Source organism: the organism of the source record quoted next, unplaced genomic scaffold (genome assembly GCF_019419815.1).
Source record: "Pyrus x bretschneideri cultivar Hongxiangsu unplaced genomic scaffold, Pyrus_bretschneideri_v1 Contig61, whole genome shotgun sequence".
Classification (NCBI taxonomy): Eukaryota; Viridiplantae; Streptophyta; class Magnoliopsida; order Rosales; family Rosaceae; genus Pyrus; species Pyrus x bretschneideri.
In genome coordinates, this window is record NW_025999800.1 from 1,555,589 (window position 1) to 1,574,274 (window position 18,686).

Here is an 18,686-nt window from a genome sequence, read left to right on the forward strand (position 1 = left end):
AAAAGTTAGGAAAAAAACAATTATTTTCTTCCTACACCCCAAATCATTTAAAAAGATTTTGATTTTTTTTTCCGTTATTTCCCTTATTGCTCATTTTAGTTATTGTTAATTTAATTTGTATTTTGTCTCTTGATCAACTGAAATGCATTATTCATGAATTAAAGACTACGGCCGATATGGGTTTTGATGAACTCCTCGAACCGAAGTGATTTTTCACAGTACTGGAAAAGAAGAAGCAACAAATAAAGAATACAGTAGTCAAAACTGATATTTGGAGGTTGCAAATGTTTGTTTCCCTTCTCTCTTTTTTCACAAAGTTTTATTAGAGATTGCAAATGTGCTGAAGACAGACTTTAAATTATTTTTTGGGGACAAGATGAAGAACTTGATGTGGATTTTGGTGTGGGGTGTATGGAATGTGTGGTGTATGAGGGTAATTTTGATTTGTAAGTGGGATGTATTAAGATAATATTTAGTTAAAAAGTAAGTCTGAAATATTTGTAGTATGTGGGACATATTCAATAATATGTCAAGTGCTAAGAAAACAATCCAATATAAATGCGAGATTACAATGTATGAGAAAATAGAAATTAAATACTCACCAAAGGAGGAAGAAAAAACAACGGGCCGGTATTTGTAGCAGTCCAATGGCCATCACTAGCCTGCAAAGTTGAAAAGAAGTGGAGAAACCTTCTCAATGAAGCTGTGGCTTTCCATGTGTGATTTCCTCTCCATCCTCAACTTTAAATGAGGGAATTGTCTGTTTCAGGTTCTTCTCCCTTAGGAACTGCTAGTTAGTGAACACATAATTAAAAGCAAATCTAATGAGAGGACTGAAGTGATGGTTAAAAAATGGGAGACTTTAGATGCGGTTCCTAACTATCAATGTTTATTGGCTGAAATCTTGTTCGTTTTTAGTTTTTTTATCAAAGTCCTTGACATTAATGTGATAATGTATTTCTATGTAAGTTATTATATTTTTTTTAATTAAAAAATTAAAATTCATAGTTGTTTGTATTAATGAGTTTTTAAATAAAACCCATAATTTGTGGGATTAAATATATTAAAAGATAAAGTATACTCTCCAATATATTGTATATAGAAACATGAGTACAATCATCAAAACTAACCAAAAAATTATTGTACCAAAACATGGGTAAATTTTTCAAAACCACGGAAAAAAAAAAGTTATTAGGCTTAATAACATTATTAAATTTCTTTGATTAAACTTGACAATGATACATTCTTAAATCAAAGAAATAGAATGTACCCATATAAGTTTAAAAAATGGATTAAAAAAAACTTGAATGTATTTTATATTGAAAAATGGGTACATTTTATATATTTAAAAATGATAGATTTTACATATAACAAATTGATATATTTAAGAATGGGTATATTTAAGATTAAAAAAAAAATATATATATATATATATATTATATGAATGGATAGATTTTGTCACATCCCGGCCCGGGGCGGATCACTTTCCTGGCCCGCTTCACCACCGTAGCACGATATTGTCCGCTTTGGGCTTACCATTCCCTTACGGTTTTATTTTTAGGAACTCACGAGCAACTTCCCAGTGGGTCACCCATCATGGGATTGCTCTAGCCCCCTTCTCGCTTAACTTCGGAGTTCCTACGGAACCCGAAGCCAGTGAGCTCCCAAAATACCTCGTGCTAGGTAGAGATAGAAATATACATTTAAGGATCACTCCCTTGGGCGATGTGGGATGTCACTATCCACCCCCCTTAGGGGTCCGACGTCCTCGTTGGCACACCACAGCCAGGGTTAGGCTCTGATACCAAATTGTCACATCCTGGCCCGGGGCGGATCACTTCTCGACCACCGTAGCATGATATTGTCCGCTTTGGGCTTACCATTCCCTCACGGTTTTATTTTTGGGAACTCACGAGCAACTTCCTAGTGGGTCACCCATCATAGGATTGCTCTAGCCCTCTTCTCGCTTAACTTCGCAGTTCCTATAGAACCCGAAGCCAGTGAGCTCCCAAAAAGCCTCGTGCTAGGTAGGGATGGGAATATACATTTAAGGATCACTCCCTTAGGCGATGTGGGATGTCATAGATTTCAATTTAAAAAATTAAAAATCTTAATTAATGGACACAAACTTATTCTAATTTATTTTTTTATTTTGAAAATGTTTTTTTTTTTTTTTAACAATAGGCTAAACTTCATAATAGACTAGTAATAATGTGGTTCAAATTCATTTTTAGCAATAATTGAACCTAAGACCTCTCATTTATAAGTAAAGAGGAATATTGTTAGATTGTAGTACTAGGTGGCGAAAATGATTTGAATTGAAACTTAATTAGGAGTTTAATAAGGGTGTGAGTATTAAAACCCTAAAATCAATTCATAGTTTTTATTTTAAAAAATTATATAACTTACATGTAAATTCACAAGATCTCAGTCAATGAACATTAGTAATTAATGACCGAATACTAATTTTCCTTTAAAAAATTTATGATAAGATGTTATTACTAATTAAATTTTAATAAACCCTAAAAATTTATTGGTGTTGCCCATTAGATAGGAAAATGAAAACTTGCAAGTACTAGAAACAAGACAGACAAAAAGTTCTATTTTTTATTTTTATTATGTTATTATTATTATTATTATTATTATTATTATTATTATTATTATTATTATTATTATTAAAACTAGGGCTAGAAAAAATTCCTAAAAATCCCAAACCGTATCGAAATTTTTTTGAGACCAAACCGAAAAAATCCCAAAAAATTCGGTACACATCCCGAACCATTTGGTATGGGAATCGATCTCACCATTTGACTTGTTCAATAATCCCGAACTGAACCAAAGTTAGAATATTGAGTTTAAACCCATATCTCACACTCTCTTTGCGTCTCATTCAACTCTTGAAGCAGCCACTAAGCCACCCATCTCTCTATCAACCCTCCAACCTTTTTAGTCTTTCACTTTGAGCTTGAAACTCTCCGCCCACCCAGTCGAGTCTCAACCTTCACTCTGTCTTTCTCTCTCTCTCGCAACCTTCACTCTCTCTCTCTCGACCTTCACTCACTCTTCACTGATTCACTGTGTGTGTGTGTGTGTCTGTAGATTGTGTATGTGTGTGAATTGCTTTCATACCAAATTGAAGTTAAGAATTGGTGTGCACTGTGTAGATTTGGAACAAGCAAAGTTGCAACATGGAAGTGCAAGCTATTTTTAATTGAATTGTGAAAATATTTCAAGAATTCTGACCCATCCTGAAAGACCGATAATATTTTGAGAATACCGAAATTTTGGTTCAGGATTGGTGTTCAAATTCCTGAAAATTTTCTGTTTGGGATTCGGGATCCCATTTTCGGTTTGGGATTCCATATCGAACCACCCCTAAATACATCTTTTTGTGCACCCGCCAAACAAAGCTCCTTAATTTCAAGTCAAACTGGACTGCCCCTCAGCCCAATAGCTCGAATGGGCTAGAGCCACTTTGGCATGCAATTGGGTTTCAATTGTAGCCAGTCCACAGGGCAAATGTCCACGCTGAAGCTGTTCTAATAAGGTCGAGAGGAGTCGAAGGCCCAGTGTAAAACTTGCAAACCAAATACTAAGGATAATGCTAGTGGTTAAATAAAGAGATATTAGCGGGACTTTAAAAATAACAATCCTTTATAAAACCAAGGAAGAAAATACACTTGGGTAAAGTTTGAGAATCCCACTATTGCACGAACTGCATTTGGGGAGCACTGAGCAGGGACGCATTTCATGGAACATATCACTTCCTAGAAAAGATGTGGCATGGGAAAAGTTAATACCAACGCGAAGTAGTAGGGGTGAAAGTTTATAGCTTTCTTCCTAGCAGAGGCACCCTCGCCACATGGTTCATGGCTACTATCATCTTTCACCCGCTTAACGCGAACCTTTGACAGAATCGCATGCTTGTACACCTTAAGAAAATCCCGAAACAGCTCGTCGAAATTGATCTTGACGTGTGCATCTTTGAAGTAACCCACTTTGCCGGAAAAACCACCTTGACAGTACAAAGGTAGAGCATATTTGTCACTTTTGCAGTCGGAGGAAGGCATTTTAAGGTCTCTGCAAAAAGTATAAGGAAAAATATTTAGAAGGTAACTCACGAGAAGAGATTAAAAAAAAAAAAAAAAAAAAAAAAAAAAAACCCACGAACTGCAGGGCTTAGTGCCCTAACGCCATGCCCTATGGCCCAGCTCGCAAATCCCCACTCTCTCTCTTACATGTGGTCCGTACTGTTGAGCCCAACATGCAGAAGGCCTGCACCTCTCTCCCTTCTTCCTTGCGCCCCAAGCATCTCATTGAGGCCCAAGGCCTCATGACCCTCTCTCTTTTGCAAGCAGGCCAACCCAACGCAAGGGAAAGCCTACACCTTTTCTCCCATTTTCACTTACATGTTAGGCTCCCCAAGAAACAAGGTTGGGCCACACAGCCCAGGCTACCAAAGCCCGAGAGCTGACCCAAGTTGGATTCTCCTTCTCTCTCGCATTTCTATTGCACAGGCCCCTACCCAGCAACCCACAAGGTCCGGCCCAAGCCAACCTTTCAGCGTCGCCCTTTCCTCTCGGCCTTAGCCGAGTAAAGCTCAGCACATTGACCCTTTTTCCACACCACCAAGCTACACCGTGGCATCCCCGTCAAGCGTTTCTTACTTCCTCGGCCCCCGCCGAGCCAATTTTTTTCAAGTCCCAAGACTTCCAAAAAATTCAAGAAGAAGAAAATTCAAATTTTTCTTACCTTGGTGCGACACGGAGAAGAAGAACTACAACGAGAGACAACTCTTTGCAGGGGCAAGAAAAGAAGAACGCTAGGGGAGGGGGAATAAAAATTTCCTCTGGCTTCTCTTCCTTGTTGGAATAATGATTGCACTCCAAATTTATTTAATCCCCTACTTAAGGCATAATTAAATAGGTATTGGGGGCAATTGTTTTCCTTTTCGTAGAAGAAGTCTATCTCCAAATCAAGAAAGAAGATCAAGTTCAAATTGGGAAGCAATTTTATAAGTCTAAACAGCTTGGGATTCCTACACGTACTATCATTTTCTTGCGTGCATCACAGTAGGTGTGGGGGCATTTGTGGAGCCTAAAATAATTCCAAAAATTCTAAAAGCGACACGTGGACTTTTATTCAAGAAAGACAAGATTGCTCTCAATAAATTGGCAGGCTTCTCAAATGCTCCCATGCGTAGCTCACATCCCTGGAGGTTCTAAGAGCTGAATACAATGCTCACAACTCACCTGCCCTTGGCAAGGAATTAAAGATAAGGATTAATTACCCAAATCCTATCTTTAATACATTCCCATTTGAAGATTGACTCCAATCAAGTAAGTAATCCTAATTTAAATCAATTAGGGATAATTGCTCGATTATCTCAAGATATTATTTCCTATTAAATATCTTTGGAATATTTAAAGAATATCTCTCCATTAAACACTATGGCCGGCCCTATCCCTATAAATACCCCATATTCTACCATATTCTATAAAAAATGAAGCATTCCAAGTTTGCATCAATTGAGCGTTCCTCATTTATCATGTTGATAAGAGATAGAGCATCAGACTCTATCTCTAGCATCTCATAATGCATGTCCCTACATATCACCAAAGCTATACGAATTGCAGCTGCTTCAACTATAGCTACATCATTGAAAAACGCTCATGAGGTGTATCCATGGGTGAAGCTACATGAGGACAAAGAAGGGAAAATCACCATTGAGAGTGAAGATTTCGCCCCTCTGGTCCTCTAAACTGCCACTGAAATTAATTTCTTGTGCAACTATGTTGTTTCTGTGTTTTATGCTTCACTACTTCTTTCACACTTTTAGTTTTTTAAATACCCAAGTCAAAAACAACATCGTTTTGGTCCTGCGATAAAAAAACATAAAATAGAGTCGTTAAGGAGGGAAACCATGTTGTGAGTGTGCAGAGAAGTTTCTAGTTCTATAAGGCTCTATTTAAGGCCATTATGCTCCACAATTGATATATGATGGTCAAGAGGTACTTTAATGCAATGTTGAGTAGGGGAATATAGCCCAATAGGAATGCTTATAAATTATATGAGTCATTAGTCATACCCACAAGGTGTTTGATGAAACACCCCACTTAACTGTCTCTCCTTTGAATGCTAAGTCAGGAGCTACTGCAGAGAGAATCGATGGGATGATACCTTGTATCTCTTCCATAACATGATATCTGAGCCAAGTGGGAATGATGAGAAACTCGATAATTTCAATATTCCTATTGCTTTGAAGGCATGTCCAAGGTTAAGGTCTTCACATATGAGAAAATAATACACGGGTTTGTGAAGAAACATGACAAGGTTGCATTGAATATTTTTCTGGGTTATGCGTTGATTGAATTATACTCCAAATATGGAGAAATAGGTGAGGCTATGAAAGTGCTTAACGAGTTTCACAACCGAATATGTGTAACGAATTTCACTATTCCTACTACTCATCTTTTTTTTGGCTATCGAATATCTAGGCAACTTTTGAGGTGGTTAGCATGTCAATTTGGTAGCTCTTTGCCTCTTTCAGATTCTTTAGCTATTTTTTGGGATTTCTATGTTCATAAGCCCTTTTCCAAATAGTTGCACAATCTATGAATTTTGCCGGTCTTTCTACTATTTCAGCTATTTGAAAGGCTATTTGGAAGGCTTGAAATAAGTTTATTTTTTAGGGTTATCCAATCTATTTTCATCGTCTTTGCGTGTCTCTCAATTCTGCAATTGTTCATGGTGAGAAGTTTATTCCTGGTTACTCTCAGGATTTTGACACTCGAATCATTTCTTCTTTGGGGATCTGACCTATCCCTTGCAAGGCGCTTACTATTTCTTCCTGTCTTTTGGTCTCCTTTTTGGTTTCTTTGGGTTCAGCTTAATACAGATGGTTTGTCTAAAGGCAATCCCGGTTTTATTGCTTGTGAAGGAGTTTTCAGGAATTGCAATGGTCATTTTCTTGGAGGTTTCTGTCAATGAATTGGTCATTACAATTTTTTTTTTTTTTGTGTAGAATTATCAACAATTATTATTAGTATAAAGTTTGTATATCAGCGAGATTGGCATTGTCTTTGGCTGGAAAGTGACAGTTCTAGTGTTATTTCTATTCTTCAATCGTCTGATTTTGATCATCCTTGGCCTCTTCGTACGCAATGGTCTATTTGTTTGGATCGTATTTGGAAAATGACTTTCTATGCATCTCACATATATCGCGAAGAAAATCTTATTGTGGACAATTTTGCTAAAATGGGCTTGTCTTCTTCATCTTTAACATGGCATGATTCTCCATCGTTGGCGGCTCGTGCTGCTTTATTTTCAGACTATGTTAGCTTGTCTGGCTACCGCTTTTGAAATTAATGTGGATGTCGGCATCTAGGTTTGTCTCACTTTCTTGTTTTTTTTTCCCTAACTTTATGGTGTTGTTTGACTTGATTTGCAGGTTTAGACCTTTAGGTTTGGTTTTAGAAGGGTTAGGTTTCATGTCCTCACCTCCCTGTATCATTCATGTTTTTGTTTCTAAAAAGAGAAGGTTTGTGTCTCCCCTTCTTTTGCGTATTCCTTTTTGTTTTCTCTATTTTTTGAGGGTAAGGTGTATGTCCCTCCTAACTAGGTGTAACTTATTTTTCTATCATCAATAAAATCTCTCATACCGTCGAAGTTTCTCAAAAAAAAAAAAAAAAAACAATGGTTATGAATTTTCTCAAATAGTTGGACAACCAAGAATTTAGTCAGATATTTTATGGCAACATAGCTATGAAAGATATACAACAGTTGACTTTGTTAGAAATTTTATTCAAACTTATACAAAGTATTGATGTGGGACATCAATGATGTAGGGTTTCAATTAGTCCATTTCAATAATTCATCAATGATGATGGAAACTCAACTCAACACTTGAAACATCACGCCTGAATGCCATGAGCAATGTACATCATATGATCATGACTACCGCAAGTTACAATGCCAGGTTACACAGTAATAACAGATCAAACAAAAAGAAAGGAAGGACCAAAATTGCAAGAAACAGATCCGCAGCCGTCAATGATTATATGCACAATAATTTCTTGTTGCCGCGTTGTGTTAAGAAATAGTATGCTGGATATATATACTTTAATTTTTGTTTAATTTTTCGATATATAAACACACACACACACACACACACAAAGGAAGTTGATGAATTATATATTCGTCCATTGAAAGCATGGTTAATTTTCTATATGCAGGTGTCTCTCCGCAGCCCTCAGTGATTACGTGTTGCGTTAAGAAATAGGACGCTGGATATATATATATATATATATATATATATATCGTTTAATTTTTCTATCTATATACAAAGGAAGTTGATCAATTATATATTCGTCCATTGAAAGCATGGTTAATTTTCTATATGTAGTCATCTCTCTCTCTCTCTCTCTCTCTCTCTCTCTCTCTCTCTCTCTCTCTCTCTCTCTCTCCCTCCCTCCCTCCCTCCCTCCCTGATAAGAAGAAAGAAACAAAGAATATAGAAGAATGTGGAAGCTTAGGGTCGCAGATGGTGGCAGTGATCCATACATCTACAGCACAAACAACTTCGTGGGAAGGCAGATATCTGAGTTTGACCCTGAAGCGGGAACTACCGAAGAGCGAGCTGAGGTGGAAGAAGCTCGTCTTCATTTCTACAATAATCGCTATCAGGTTAAGCCCAGTGGTGACCTCCTATGGCGAATGCAGGTGTGCTTTAGTTCGTCCAAACTCTTTTTGTAAGTTAGTTTACTGCAAATGTAAACCAGGTTTCTAATAAATGTGAGTTCTAGTTATCTTGGTTCCACCCATGTTGTTATTGTCCACTCACTTATCATTAATGCACCATACAAATTTCATAATCAATAAAGACATTATTTCACTTTTTCACATTATCTAAAGATCATGTTTGCTAAAAATCAAGCAATTTGGATATCATTTAGTCAACCACATATATCAAATATGATTAACAGTTTTGATAATAATTTATCAATCTTTCATTCATTTGATGCATTGTGATGACTAAACGTTCTCTAACTTGGTTGATTTTCAGAATATAAAATGAATAAGCAAATTCTAATAATGAAGTTTGTATGTCAAAAATTCGTTAATTACAAGTAGACAAATGCACTCATAAAGTGGACAAAAGTATCATCCATGAGTAAATACATATCAAATAACACTACACTCATATTCGCCCTCCAACCTCCCACCAAATGTTATCTTGTACTTTGCCGAAGTGTATTTTCTTCCTTGGTTTTATAAAGGAGTGGAATTGATATTTTTAAAGTACCGCTAACATCTCCATTTCAATACATTTTTTTTTTTTTTGTGTATCACTTAATACTACAGTTTAATACTATTTCTCTTTATTTAAATTTAAATTTTACGAAGTTGAGTTTTATATCAAGTTATTCTCACTCTTTAGTATAAATATTCCCATTCTTGGTTGGTCCGGCGGGTGCACATCAAGTTGTAATAGTAATAAGAATATAATAATATTTAACATAATAAAAAATAAAAAATAAAAGAAAGTAGTGCTACCCTTACTATCAACTTGTACCATCATTTATATCATTTCTCTAATAGACGTAAGGTTTCCTACCACATGTGAGTCCTATCTCTATTTGAGATATGGTACAAATAGATGGTAAAAATATCATTTTTAAATAAAAATAGAACTTTTTATTTGTCTCGTTTCTAATACTCACAAGTTTCCATTTTCCTATCTGATGGGCAACACCGATAAATCTTTAGAACATCACCATCATAATTTTTTTTAATCAATACTTCAATCCTTTCATTAGTATCGCTCTTAATTCTCTATTCAATTACCGGCAGTTCCTAAGGGAGAAGAACTTCAAACAAACAATTCCCCCAGTTAAAGTTGAGGATAGAGAGGAAATCTCACATGAAAAGGTCACAGCTTCATTGAGAAGGTCTGTCCACTTCCTTTCAGCTTTGCAGGCTACCGATGGCCATTGGCCTGCTGAAAATGCCGGCCCGTTATTTTTTCTTCCTCCTTTGGTGAGTATTTAATTTCTATTTTCCCGTACATTGTCACCATTTAGTATATCATGTTAATTAATCATGCAATCTCCCATTTATATAAAGGGATAAATTTACTCCAACTTCTTAAAAGTTTATAAGGTCACATTTTGTGTATATGAGTAATGTTAGGTAAATTAATTCTTTAGACTAAAAATTATGTGATATGTCACTAATAGAAAATAAGCATGTTAATCAACATTTAAGTAGTAATACAATCATCTACGACCACATTATATGACTTATAGGATATAGTTTAAATAGCATTACCCAATGTATTTGGAAGAAAAAAAATGTTGTCAACTTTCAAAATTTGAAAGAAATAATTTAAGTTTGTCTTTATGACTACAGAGTTTAAACTTAATGTCAACTTTCAAAAATGAGCAATGATCGTAAGCCTATTATATCAGCATTTGTCTTGCTGGTTGTTAGCCCCAAATACCAACTCTTTTTATCAAACAAATCCAAAACCTTTGTACTATCTATTTTGAAGCCATAGCATTTTCCATTTTTAAACAAACTATGAAAATACTTTATTCGGCTTAAAAATAAACAACATAGTTTCTGAGTTTTTACCTAAATTCAAATTTTTGCAAATTTTGATAATTACTCTTTCCAATTTTTTACTCAAAATTTGCAGGTCATGTGCACTTACATTACAGGGCATCTTAATACTATATTCCATGCAAAACATCGAAAAGAAATTTTGCGTTACATATACTATCATCAGGTACATTATATACATTTTGGTATTTTTCCACACAAATTGGATCAAATTATAATTTTTCAAAATGTGCTTGTTTGTGCTAAACTACTAACAAGGGTTGCAGTTAAGTTGGCCAAGAGTTTCACTTCTGCATTACAAGTCCCTCTTGTATAAAAGAAAAGACACAATAAAAATGCTAATTAATGTTTTGGGTATTCCAGAACCAAGATGGTGGCTGGGGATTACACATTGAAGGACACAGCATCATGTTCTGCACAGCTCTCAACTACATTTGTATGCGTATTCTTGGGGAAGAACCTGATGGTGGCCAAGACAATGCTTGTACAAGAGCTAGAAAGTGGATTCTTGATCATGGCAGTGTTACCCACATCCCCTCTTGGGGTAAAACTTGGCTTTCGGTATGTCTATCTGCAGCAATAAGACCAACTTCTTTTATTAGGCTTTAGTAAACTGTTCTTAAATTTCACTATAACTATAGCAAATCGATCGTCAACATATTGATACTTTATCTATGCTACATATAACAAACTTATTTGAGATTATTTGTTATTGATGACAGGATAATATCAACAACGTATAAGAATGTATTACTCTCAATGATATTAGTAGATAACATTATTATTGATACATTCTATAACGGTGGCGGGACCCTACTATTATGAGTAAGATTTACCTGGATTGGACTGTCTAAAAGGTGAAGATAGATGTGATGTGTCATATTTAACTTCATATGTAGTGATGCAAGTTATACCGTATATATCCAATGCATACATAATCAAATAATTGTTTGAAACATTTAGCTTTTTGTTTTCATTAGAGAAAGATTCAGTCAAATTTAGAATTAAATATTACTCTTATATCTTCTTAAGGTAGAGTTCCACCTTTTCTACTCTAGATTAATCAAATATGACTTTGCATATATAGTACACCAAATCATTTATAACCTTAACTATTTCAGTATATTGAAGAGTGATCGAGTCATATTTGGCATTGAGAACACTGCACTACTATTATTTAAGACGATTTCCCCTTTTAATTAATCCTGCTCAATTGATTCTTGAAGATACTTGGTGTGTTTGAGTGGTCCGGAAGCAACCCAATGCCCCCAGAGTTTTGGATTCTGCCTTCATTTCTTCCTATGCATCCAGGTTAGAACAATTCCGGACCCGACAAGTACAAATAATTCAGTCTTTCACATGTTGATTCATTTAATTAGTCTCTCTCTACCTATAGTCTTCTTTTTAAATCTGTTTTATATCATGCAAATGCAGCAAAAATGTGGTGCTACTGTAGGATGGTTTACATGCCTATGTCATATTTATATGGGAAAAGATTTGTTGGTCCAATCACACCTCTCATACTACAATTAAGGGAAGAACTCTATGCTCAACCTTATGACAAAATTAACTGGAAGGGAGTGCGTCATTACTGTGCTAAAGTGAGTTTAACTTGATAAAGATATCTAATTAGTTGTTTGGCTAGGTACATAAACTGATTGCAGTAAATTGAATGCAGGAGGACATCTACTTCCCTCATCCTTGGATACAGGACTTTCTATGGGATTGTCTGTACATATGTACAGAGCCACTTCTTACTCGCTGGCCATTTAACAAGTTGATCAGGGAAAGGGCTCTCGAAGTAACAATGAAGCATATTCATTATGAAGATGAAAACAGCAGATACATTACCATTGGATGTGTCGAAAAGGTGTTATGCATGCTGGCTTGTTGGGCTGAAGATCCAAATGGTGATTATTTTAAAAAGCATCTTGCCAGGATACCAGACTATTTATGGGTTGCTGAGGATGGGATGAAGATGCAAGTTAGTACACATTTTGTTAATGCAGTATAAGTTGATACATTGTTCTTTACCCTTTTTTTCTGTTTCAAAAGTTCACTCTTCTAAATCATTGGAAAACATTATAAGTTGATACATTTTCTTGATACTTGCAGAGTTTTGGCAGTCAACTATGGGATACTGGTTTTGCCGTTCAAGCTTTGCTTGCTTGCAATCTAACCGATGAAGTTGCACCCACGCTCGCTAGAGGACATGATTTCATCAAAAAATCTCAGGTTCTTTTTATATAGTCAACTCAATTTTCATTTTTTGTAAAATGTGTGTGTGCATCAATTATTTTGGTCCAACAAGTGAATGTTTTGGGATCGAATTGTAAAGGTCAAGGACAATCCATCAGGTGACTTCAAAAGCATGCACCGCCACATTTCCAAAGGATCGTGGACTTTCTCTGATCAAGACCATGGATGGCAAGTTTCTGATTCCACTGCAGATGGTTTAAAGGTAACAAATAGTTCAACTTAGTTATCCACCTTAAATGTTATTTCTATATTTCTCACTATAACACCCTCTACAGTGTTGCCTGCTTTTATCGATGATGCCACCAGAGATGGTTGGTGAAAAAATGGAACCTGAGAGGTTATATGATGCTGTCAATGTCATAATTTCCCTACAGGTGACAACTATTATGTCTGTTAGTCATATATATGAGTTTGAGTTGCATTTTGTTTCCCTGCCGTAATCAAATTTGGATCTATGCATGGCTGCCTTACTTTAAAAACCTTTTAGCATTTCAAGACATTAGTTCTTCATTACATGGTCTATTAGGTCTCTCTACTCATTAAAAATCATTTTTATGGCTCATTGTAGAGTAAGAATGGTGGTTTAGCGGCCTGGGAACCAGCAGGAGCAGCAGAATGGTTAGAAGTAAGAATTTTAAAGAATTGGAGTCATGTTGTTGAACTTAGTCTGATGCGTATGAAACTAAAGTTTTTTAAGGCGTTATTAATTAGTATACCTACTGGATATTCTCTCTTCTTTTTTCTCCCCAGTTGTTGAATCCTGCAGAATTCTTCGCCGACATTGTGGTTGAGCATGAATATGTTGAATGTACTTCATCTGCAATTCAGGCGTTAGTTTTGTTTAAGAAGTTGTACCCTGGCCACAGGAAGAAAGAGATTGATCAATTTATTACCAATGCAGCACAGTACCTCGAAAATACACAAATGGCAGATGGTTCATGGTATATCATATTTTTAAATCAAAAGTTGATTATATACATTTTCTTTGATTAACAACTGGAGCAAAAAAAGAACTTAGTTAAGAACATTTGCACAGGTACGGGAATTGGGGAGTTTGCTTCACATATGGTACCTGGTTTGCTCTTGGAGGGTTAACAGCTGCTGGCAAGACTTTCAACAATTGTGCAGTTATACGCAAAGCTATAAGTTTTTTACTCACAATCCAGAAAGAGAACGGTGGTTGGGGAGAGAGCTACCTTTCATGTCCAAAAAAGGTAAAATATGGGAGGTGGATTATATTTGAAGCTAGCTCCAAGTTTCTTAGTTAATCTCATTGTCTTAGACTAAAATATTTCAATCTGTGGTGGGTGATACAGGAGTATGTTCCTCTTGAAGGAAACCGATCAAATTTAGTACACACAGCTTGGGCTATGATGGGTTTAATTCATGCAGGACAGGCGGAAAGAGACCCCACACCTCTTCATCGTGCAGCAAAGTTGATAATCAATTCAAAGATGGAAAATGGTGATTTTCCTCAGCAGGTATCTTGCTTACTGTAACATCTATTCCAACCAAAAATATTTCCCTTACATTACTTGCATTGCAAGCTTGACGAGCAAAAAAGATGAAACACAAAATAACATATTGTGTTGCATAAACGTATGCTCAAATTTTTACTTGCAACGTTTTATAACTTCTAATTACTAATTATATATGGCAGGAAATCACTGGAGTGATCATGAAGAACTGCATGCTACATTATGCAGCTTATAGAAACATCCACCCACTGTGGGCTCTTGCAGAATACCGCAAGCGGGTTCCATTGCCTTCCAAAGCCTAATTAGGCATTCTGTGCTCTTGCATGCAGCATAAACAAGATCGGTTTCCCAGGAATTTAGGCAATAAATTTGTTAAGATTGTAACACGTACAAAAATAAGATGGAAGAACTTGAAAATGATTATATGCAATAAATTTGAGAGAACTTTCAAATGACCCCAAAGTATCATTTTGAAGGTCTTTGTTTAGTGTCTTTATATTGCATTTCTAGTTTTTTTGCATTGATTGAGTAATTTATTGATAATGTTCTCATAGTGTATTTTTTACTATTAGAATAAAATGTTCCGAAACTTCGAAAGTCCCTCAAACATATGGCAAATAATCAAAGAAACATAAAAGTTCTCATCCCTCGGTAACTTTCCGGAAATGCAAATAAAGTTGGCTTGAAGACTTAGATAAATAAAGAATGTCTTTTGAACATAATATGTGAGACATAATCAAATTATTTAGAGTTGTATACTCCGCCCTCTACACGCAAATTTAAATCCAATTATGATTTTGAGTTTCTACCTTTCACTTTTTTGAAATGAAATCCTTCACCAACAACATCAAAATTCAACCAGCCCCTAAAAATCCCTAGGTGCAAGAGAAAAAAAACCAAAAGAAAGAAAAACTTACCGCTGACCCCAACCCTTGGCCTTGGTATCAGCGGCAATCCTTTTTCATCCCTTCCTTCTCTTTCTTTTCATGTTTTAATAGTGGTCACTCTCTCACTTTTCGAGGAAGCCTTTGTGGTTGTAGTTGTGGTCTTCTGAGAAGGAGAGCTTTTGTAGAGGTTATGACCGAATGCTTAATCCTGGATCTTAAAGTGAATTGTTTTTCAAGTCTAAGGTGGTAATTTTGTGGTTTGTGCTCTTGGCAAGGATTATAATTAAGGAGAAAACTCGATGTTTGTTGGAAGTCACTCAAAGCAGGGTTTTTGTCAACGATTGCAACATTAAAGGATGGTGATGTCTTTCTTTCATGGGGCCATTGCAGTTGTTCGAGAAATTCACAATCATGTTTTCTTATCGTTGCAAAGTCCTCAGATGATGGTAAATGTTTACCTTGTGTTTCTTGATGGTGTTAGGTCCGACTCATAGTGTTTATGTCTTGTGAGTTATTTTTTTTTGTTGGTTAGGTGTGGGTCTCCTGTGATTGAGGAATCATACCTCTAAGAGTTTGTTTTATGTCGTGTGTTTGTTTGTTTTTATTTTTTTTTTTATTTTTTTTTCCCGTATTGTTTTAGTTGTGATTTCGTTGTCGTTTTTTTTTTCTTTTTTTTTTTTTTGGCAAAGGACTATGATGATATCTTCGTGATCTCTCATATTGCCAAATAAGCGTCGTATTTTGCAAGTTCATCAGAAAGTGATATAAGATTTTGTCTTCTTTAGTGTTATCATTCTTTTAGTTAGATGTGGTTATGGAGGGGTAAGTTTTGTATTATCTTTTTGTTGTGTTTATAAGGTCCAATATCCCAGTAGATAGAGTGTTGGATTTCCATCCATGTGCCCTGGGTTCGAAACTTCCCCCTTCCCCTAATTATTGTAATAATTTTAAACCCTCCCCTTTTTTTAATAATAATAAGTTCATGAAAAAACCATGAAATGATTCTTAATAGATAATGTTTCTCATGTTATTTGATTAATGAAATAGTTGTTACCTGAAAAGATGAAATCCTTCAACAACTTGGAATGTGCTTGGCCAACTTGGGATGAGGCCAATCAAATCCATCCGACCAAGTCCTTATTATAGTACGACTCGGACTAACAAGAAGGGAAAAAGGTCCAAGTCCTTAATAGATTGAGAACTAGCTTAGTAATAGACCTCGTAATTTTTTACACGATCCATTAACACGACATAAAAATGATAAAATAACGAGTTTTAGTTCAACTCAATAACTAATATGGTCGTTATTAGGTCACCCGTTCTTAACGGATTTAGACGTGGGTAACCCGGTTCAATCCGTTAAGAAAAAAGTCGGTTTGATAATTATGAACTACTAAAAAAACCTTACTAGTTACCACAATAGCCGTAGTACTTAATCTCACATAAGTGAGATTAAAATTTTATAAAGCACATTAACATACAAATAAAATTAGGAGAGAAATGATGTGTGTTTATTATCTCTCTAGTAATAAATTGTCAATAACTTTTAAAATATGTAACGTTACAAATAAAATTAGATAAAAGTTGTCTGAGATAATAATTTATTCTTAAGAGTTAAATGTCTTGTTTTTGAGCTTGTGTGTACGTAACAATTCATCGGAACCTTGTTGTTGGCATGAAACTTGTGACATTAAAGAGAGCATTATACATACAAGCATTATCTATTAGAGATTAGGCGTTTTCTCTTTTTTCAATGTCAGCATCTTGAAATTGACATGTTCTACTACTAATGTAGTTCTTTGTATTCATACAACTTTTAAAGTATGACTAAGTTAAAAAATAATTTGTGTAGCTACACCTCTATTAAGTAAGAACATCTCTACAGTAATAAATTGGTTTGCTGACAACATTATAACTATATAGATATTTAATTTTATGCTATTTTGTAGACCTTATAAACGAGTTGTATTTGTTGTTTCATGTCATATCCGTTATCTTAACAGGTTTTGTCGTATGAAACTTGTTATCTTAACGCATTCTTAACAAGTGACTCAATAATGACCCGATTCGTTAATGGATAGTGTCGTTTTGTGTCAAGTTAAGAGTCATGCAAAAAGTTGTCATGTCATGTCTAGATCTCGTAAATTATTTCTTATTCGGGTTTTTAACGGGTGACCCGATAATGACCAGACTTATAAAGGGATTCTTAATGGGTGACCTGATAACCACCCAACTCGTTAACGGATAAACCGTAACCTATTAATTTCGTGTCATTTCATGTTGAGTTAACAGGTTGTACAAGAAATTGTCAATCGTAATATTTTGGACCAAGGAAATAAGTAAAAATAAAGGCCTAGTGGTTTAAAATGAATGACGAGTTCCTCGGGTAGTGGCATCTTAAACCGCACTCAATCTTCCTGACCTAGCGCCATTTCGAACATGTGGGGTTGATGGCTATAACCATGTAAGGTGAACTTGCAATCCGAAACGGACAAAAGCTTAAAAGCCCGGATTCAATGTGCATGGAGGAGGATAATTAAGGTAGTTTGCACATGACGAAGTTTATAAAATGAAAGGATACTAGGGCCAACTTCAACCACCCCAGAAGAGGATTCAAGCGAGCCAAGTGCAAAGTGCGAAGATAGATGCAAGGAGGCTATCCAGGGAGACCATCTCCCTATACTTAATTTGGGAAATCGATTTCTACCCACCTCTTGTCACCGCCTTCACCCACTTAATTATTTTTATTTATTAATTCTCTTTTAGTTATTTTATGACCACCCAACATTTTGTCAAATGCATGCAGCCAACTTCAAAATTTAAAATTAAATGACTAATGTGTTGTAAAAAGAAATGACTATTTAGGCGTAGAAGGATTTTAAATAAATTTTATTATCTAAATAGTAAATACCCCCAAATCATTTCTAATGTTGGATAACATATCAAACGATGTTGAGGCCTTGAAGGTTTTCAAGTAAGACAATACATGCTTTAAATAAATGACGCTGGGCCTTCCGCTGGCATGTGATCAGCCTTGCGCATGAAATGCGGCTGCAGGCTGCTGCTGAAGGCCTTTTGAGGCTGCACGAGATTGGGCTGCAGGGGCCGGCCCACGGGGAGAAAAGGCTGGGCAGGGACACCGGGTGCAGGGACTGCAGCAAGCATAGCAACAGTGCTGGGTCAGTTTTTGTTTGTGCCTCGAAAGTCATGAGACACGACCGCAAATCAGGGAACTCCGGTGGAGGGAGAGTTAATAATAGGAAGTTTTAACGAAAAATTCATGGTACTGTTTATTTTAACAAAAAATCATATTTTTACACTAAAAAGTTAATTCTAGTACTATTCATTTTACCATTTATTCTGTCCTTATCATTAAAACTCAAAGTTTTCAAGCCTTTCTTATTAGTTTTTCTTTAATAATAGCCGCTGCAAATATTGA

At 35.7% G+C, this 18,686-nt stretch overlaps 2 protein-coding genes across 2 annotated transcripts; both read left to right on the forward strand.

Moving 5' to 3' along the window:
- Window positions 1-8,490: 8,490 nt before the first annotated feature.
- On the forward strand, window positions 8,491-10,050 carry LOC125468170 (beta-amyrin synthase-like). Its single transcript, XM_048572479.1, has 2 exons — window positions 8,491-8,721; window positions 9,853-10,050. The coding sequence occupies exons 1-2, from the start codon at window positions 8,521-8,523 to the stop codon at window positions 10,048-10,050; spliced, it is 399 nt and encodes a 132-aa protein (XP_048428436.1). The 5' UTR covers window positions 8,491-8,520.
- A 966-nt stretch (window positions 10,051-11,016) lies between these two features.
- Window positions 11,017-14,673, forward strand: LOC103967653 (beta-amyrin synthase-like). The gene is made up of 12 exons (XM_009380925.3): window positions 11,017-11,184; window positions 11,850-11,934; window positions 12,058-12,224; window positions 12,302-12,607; window positions 12,739-12,858; window positions 12,962-13,084; window positions 13,158-13,256; window positions 13,451-13,507; window positions 13,633-13,823; window positions 13,919-14,096; window positions 14,199-14,363; window positions 14,543-14,673. Exons 1-12 carry the CDS (start codon window positions 11,032-11,034, stop codon window positions 14,660-14,662), a joined length of 1,764 nt encoding a protein of 587 aa, XP_009379200.2. The 5' UTR covers window positions 11,017-11,031; the 3' UTR covers window positions 14,663-14,673.
- Window positions 14,674-18,686: the final 4,013 nt, after the last annotated feature.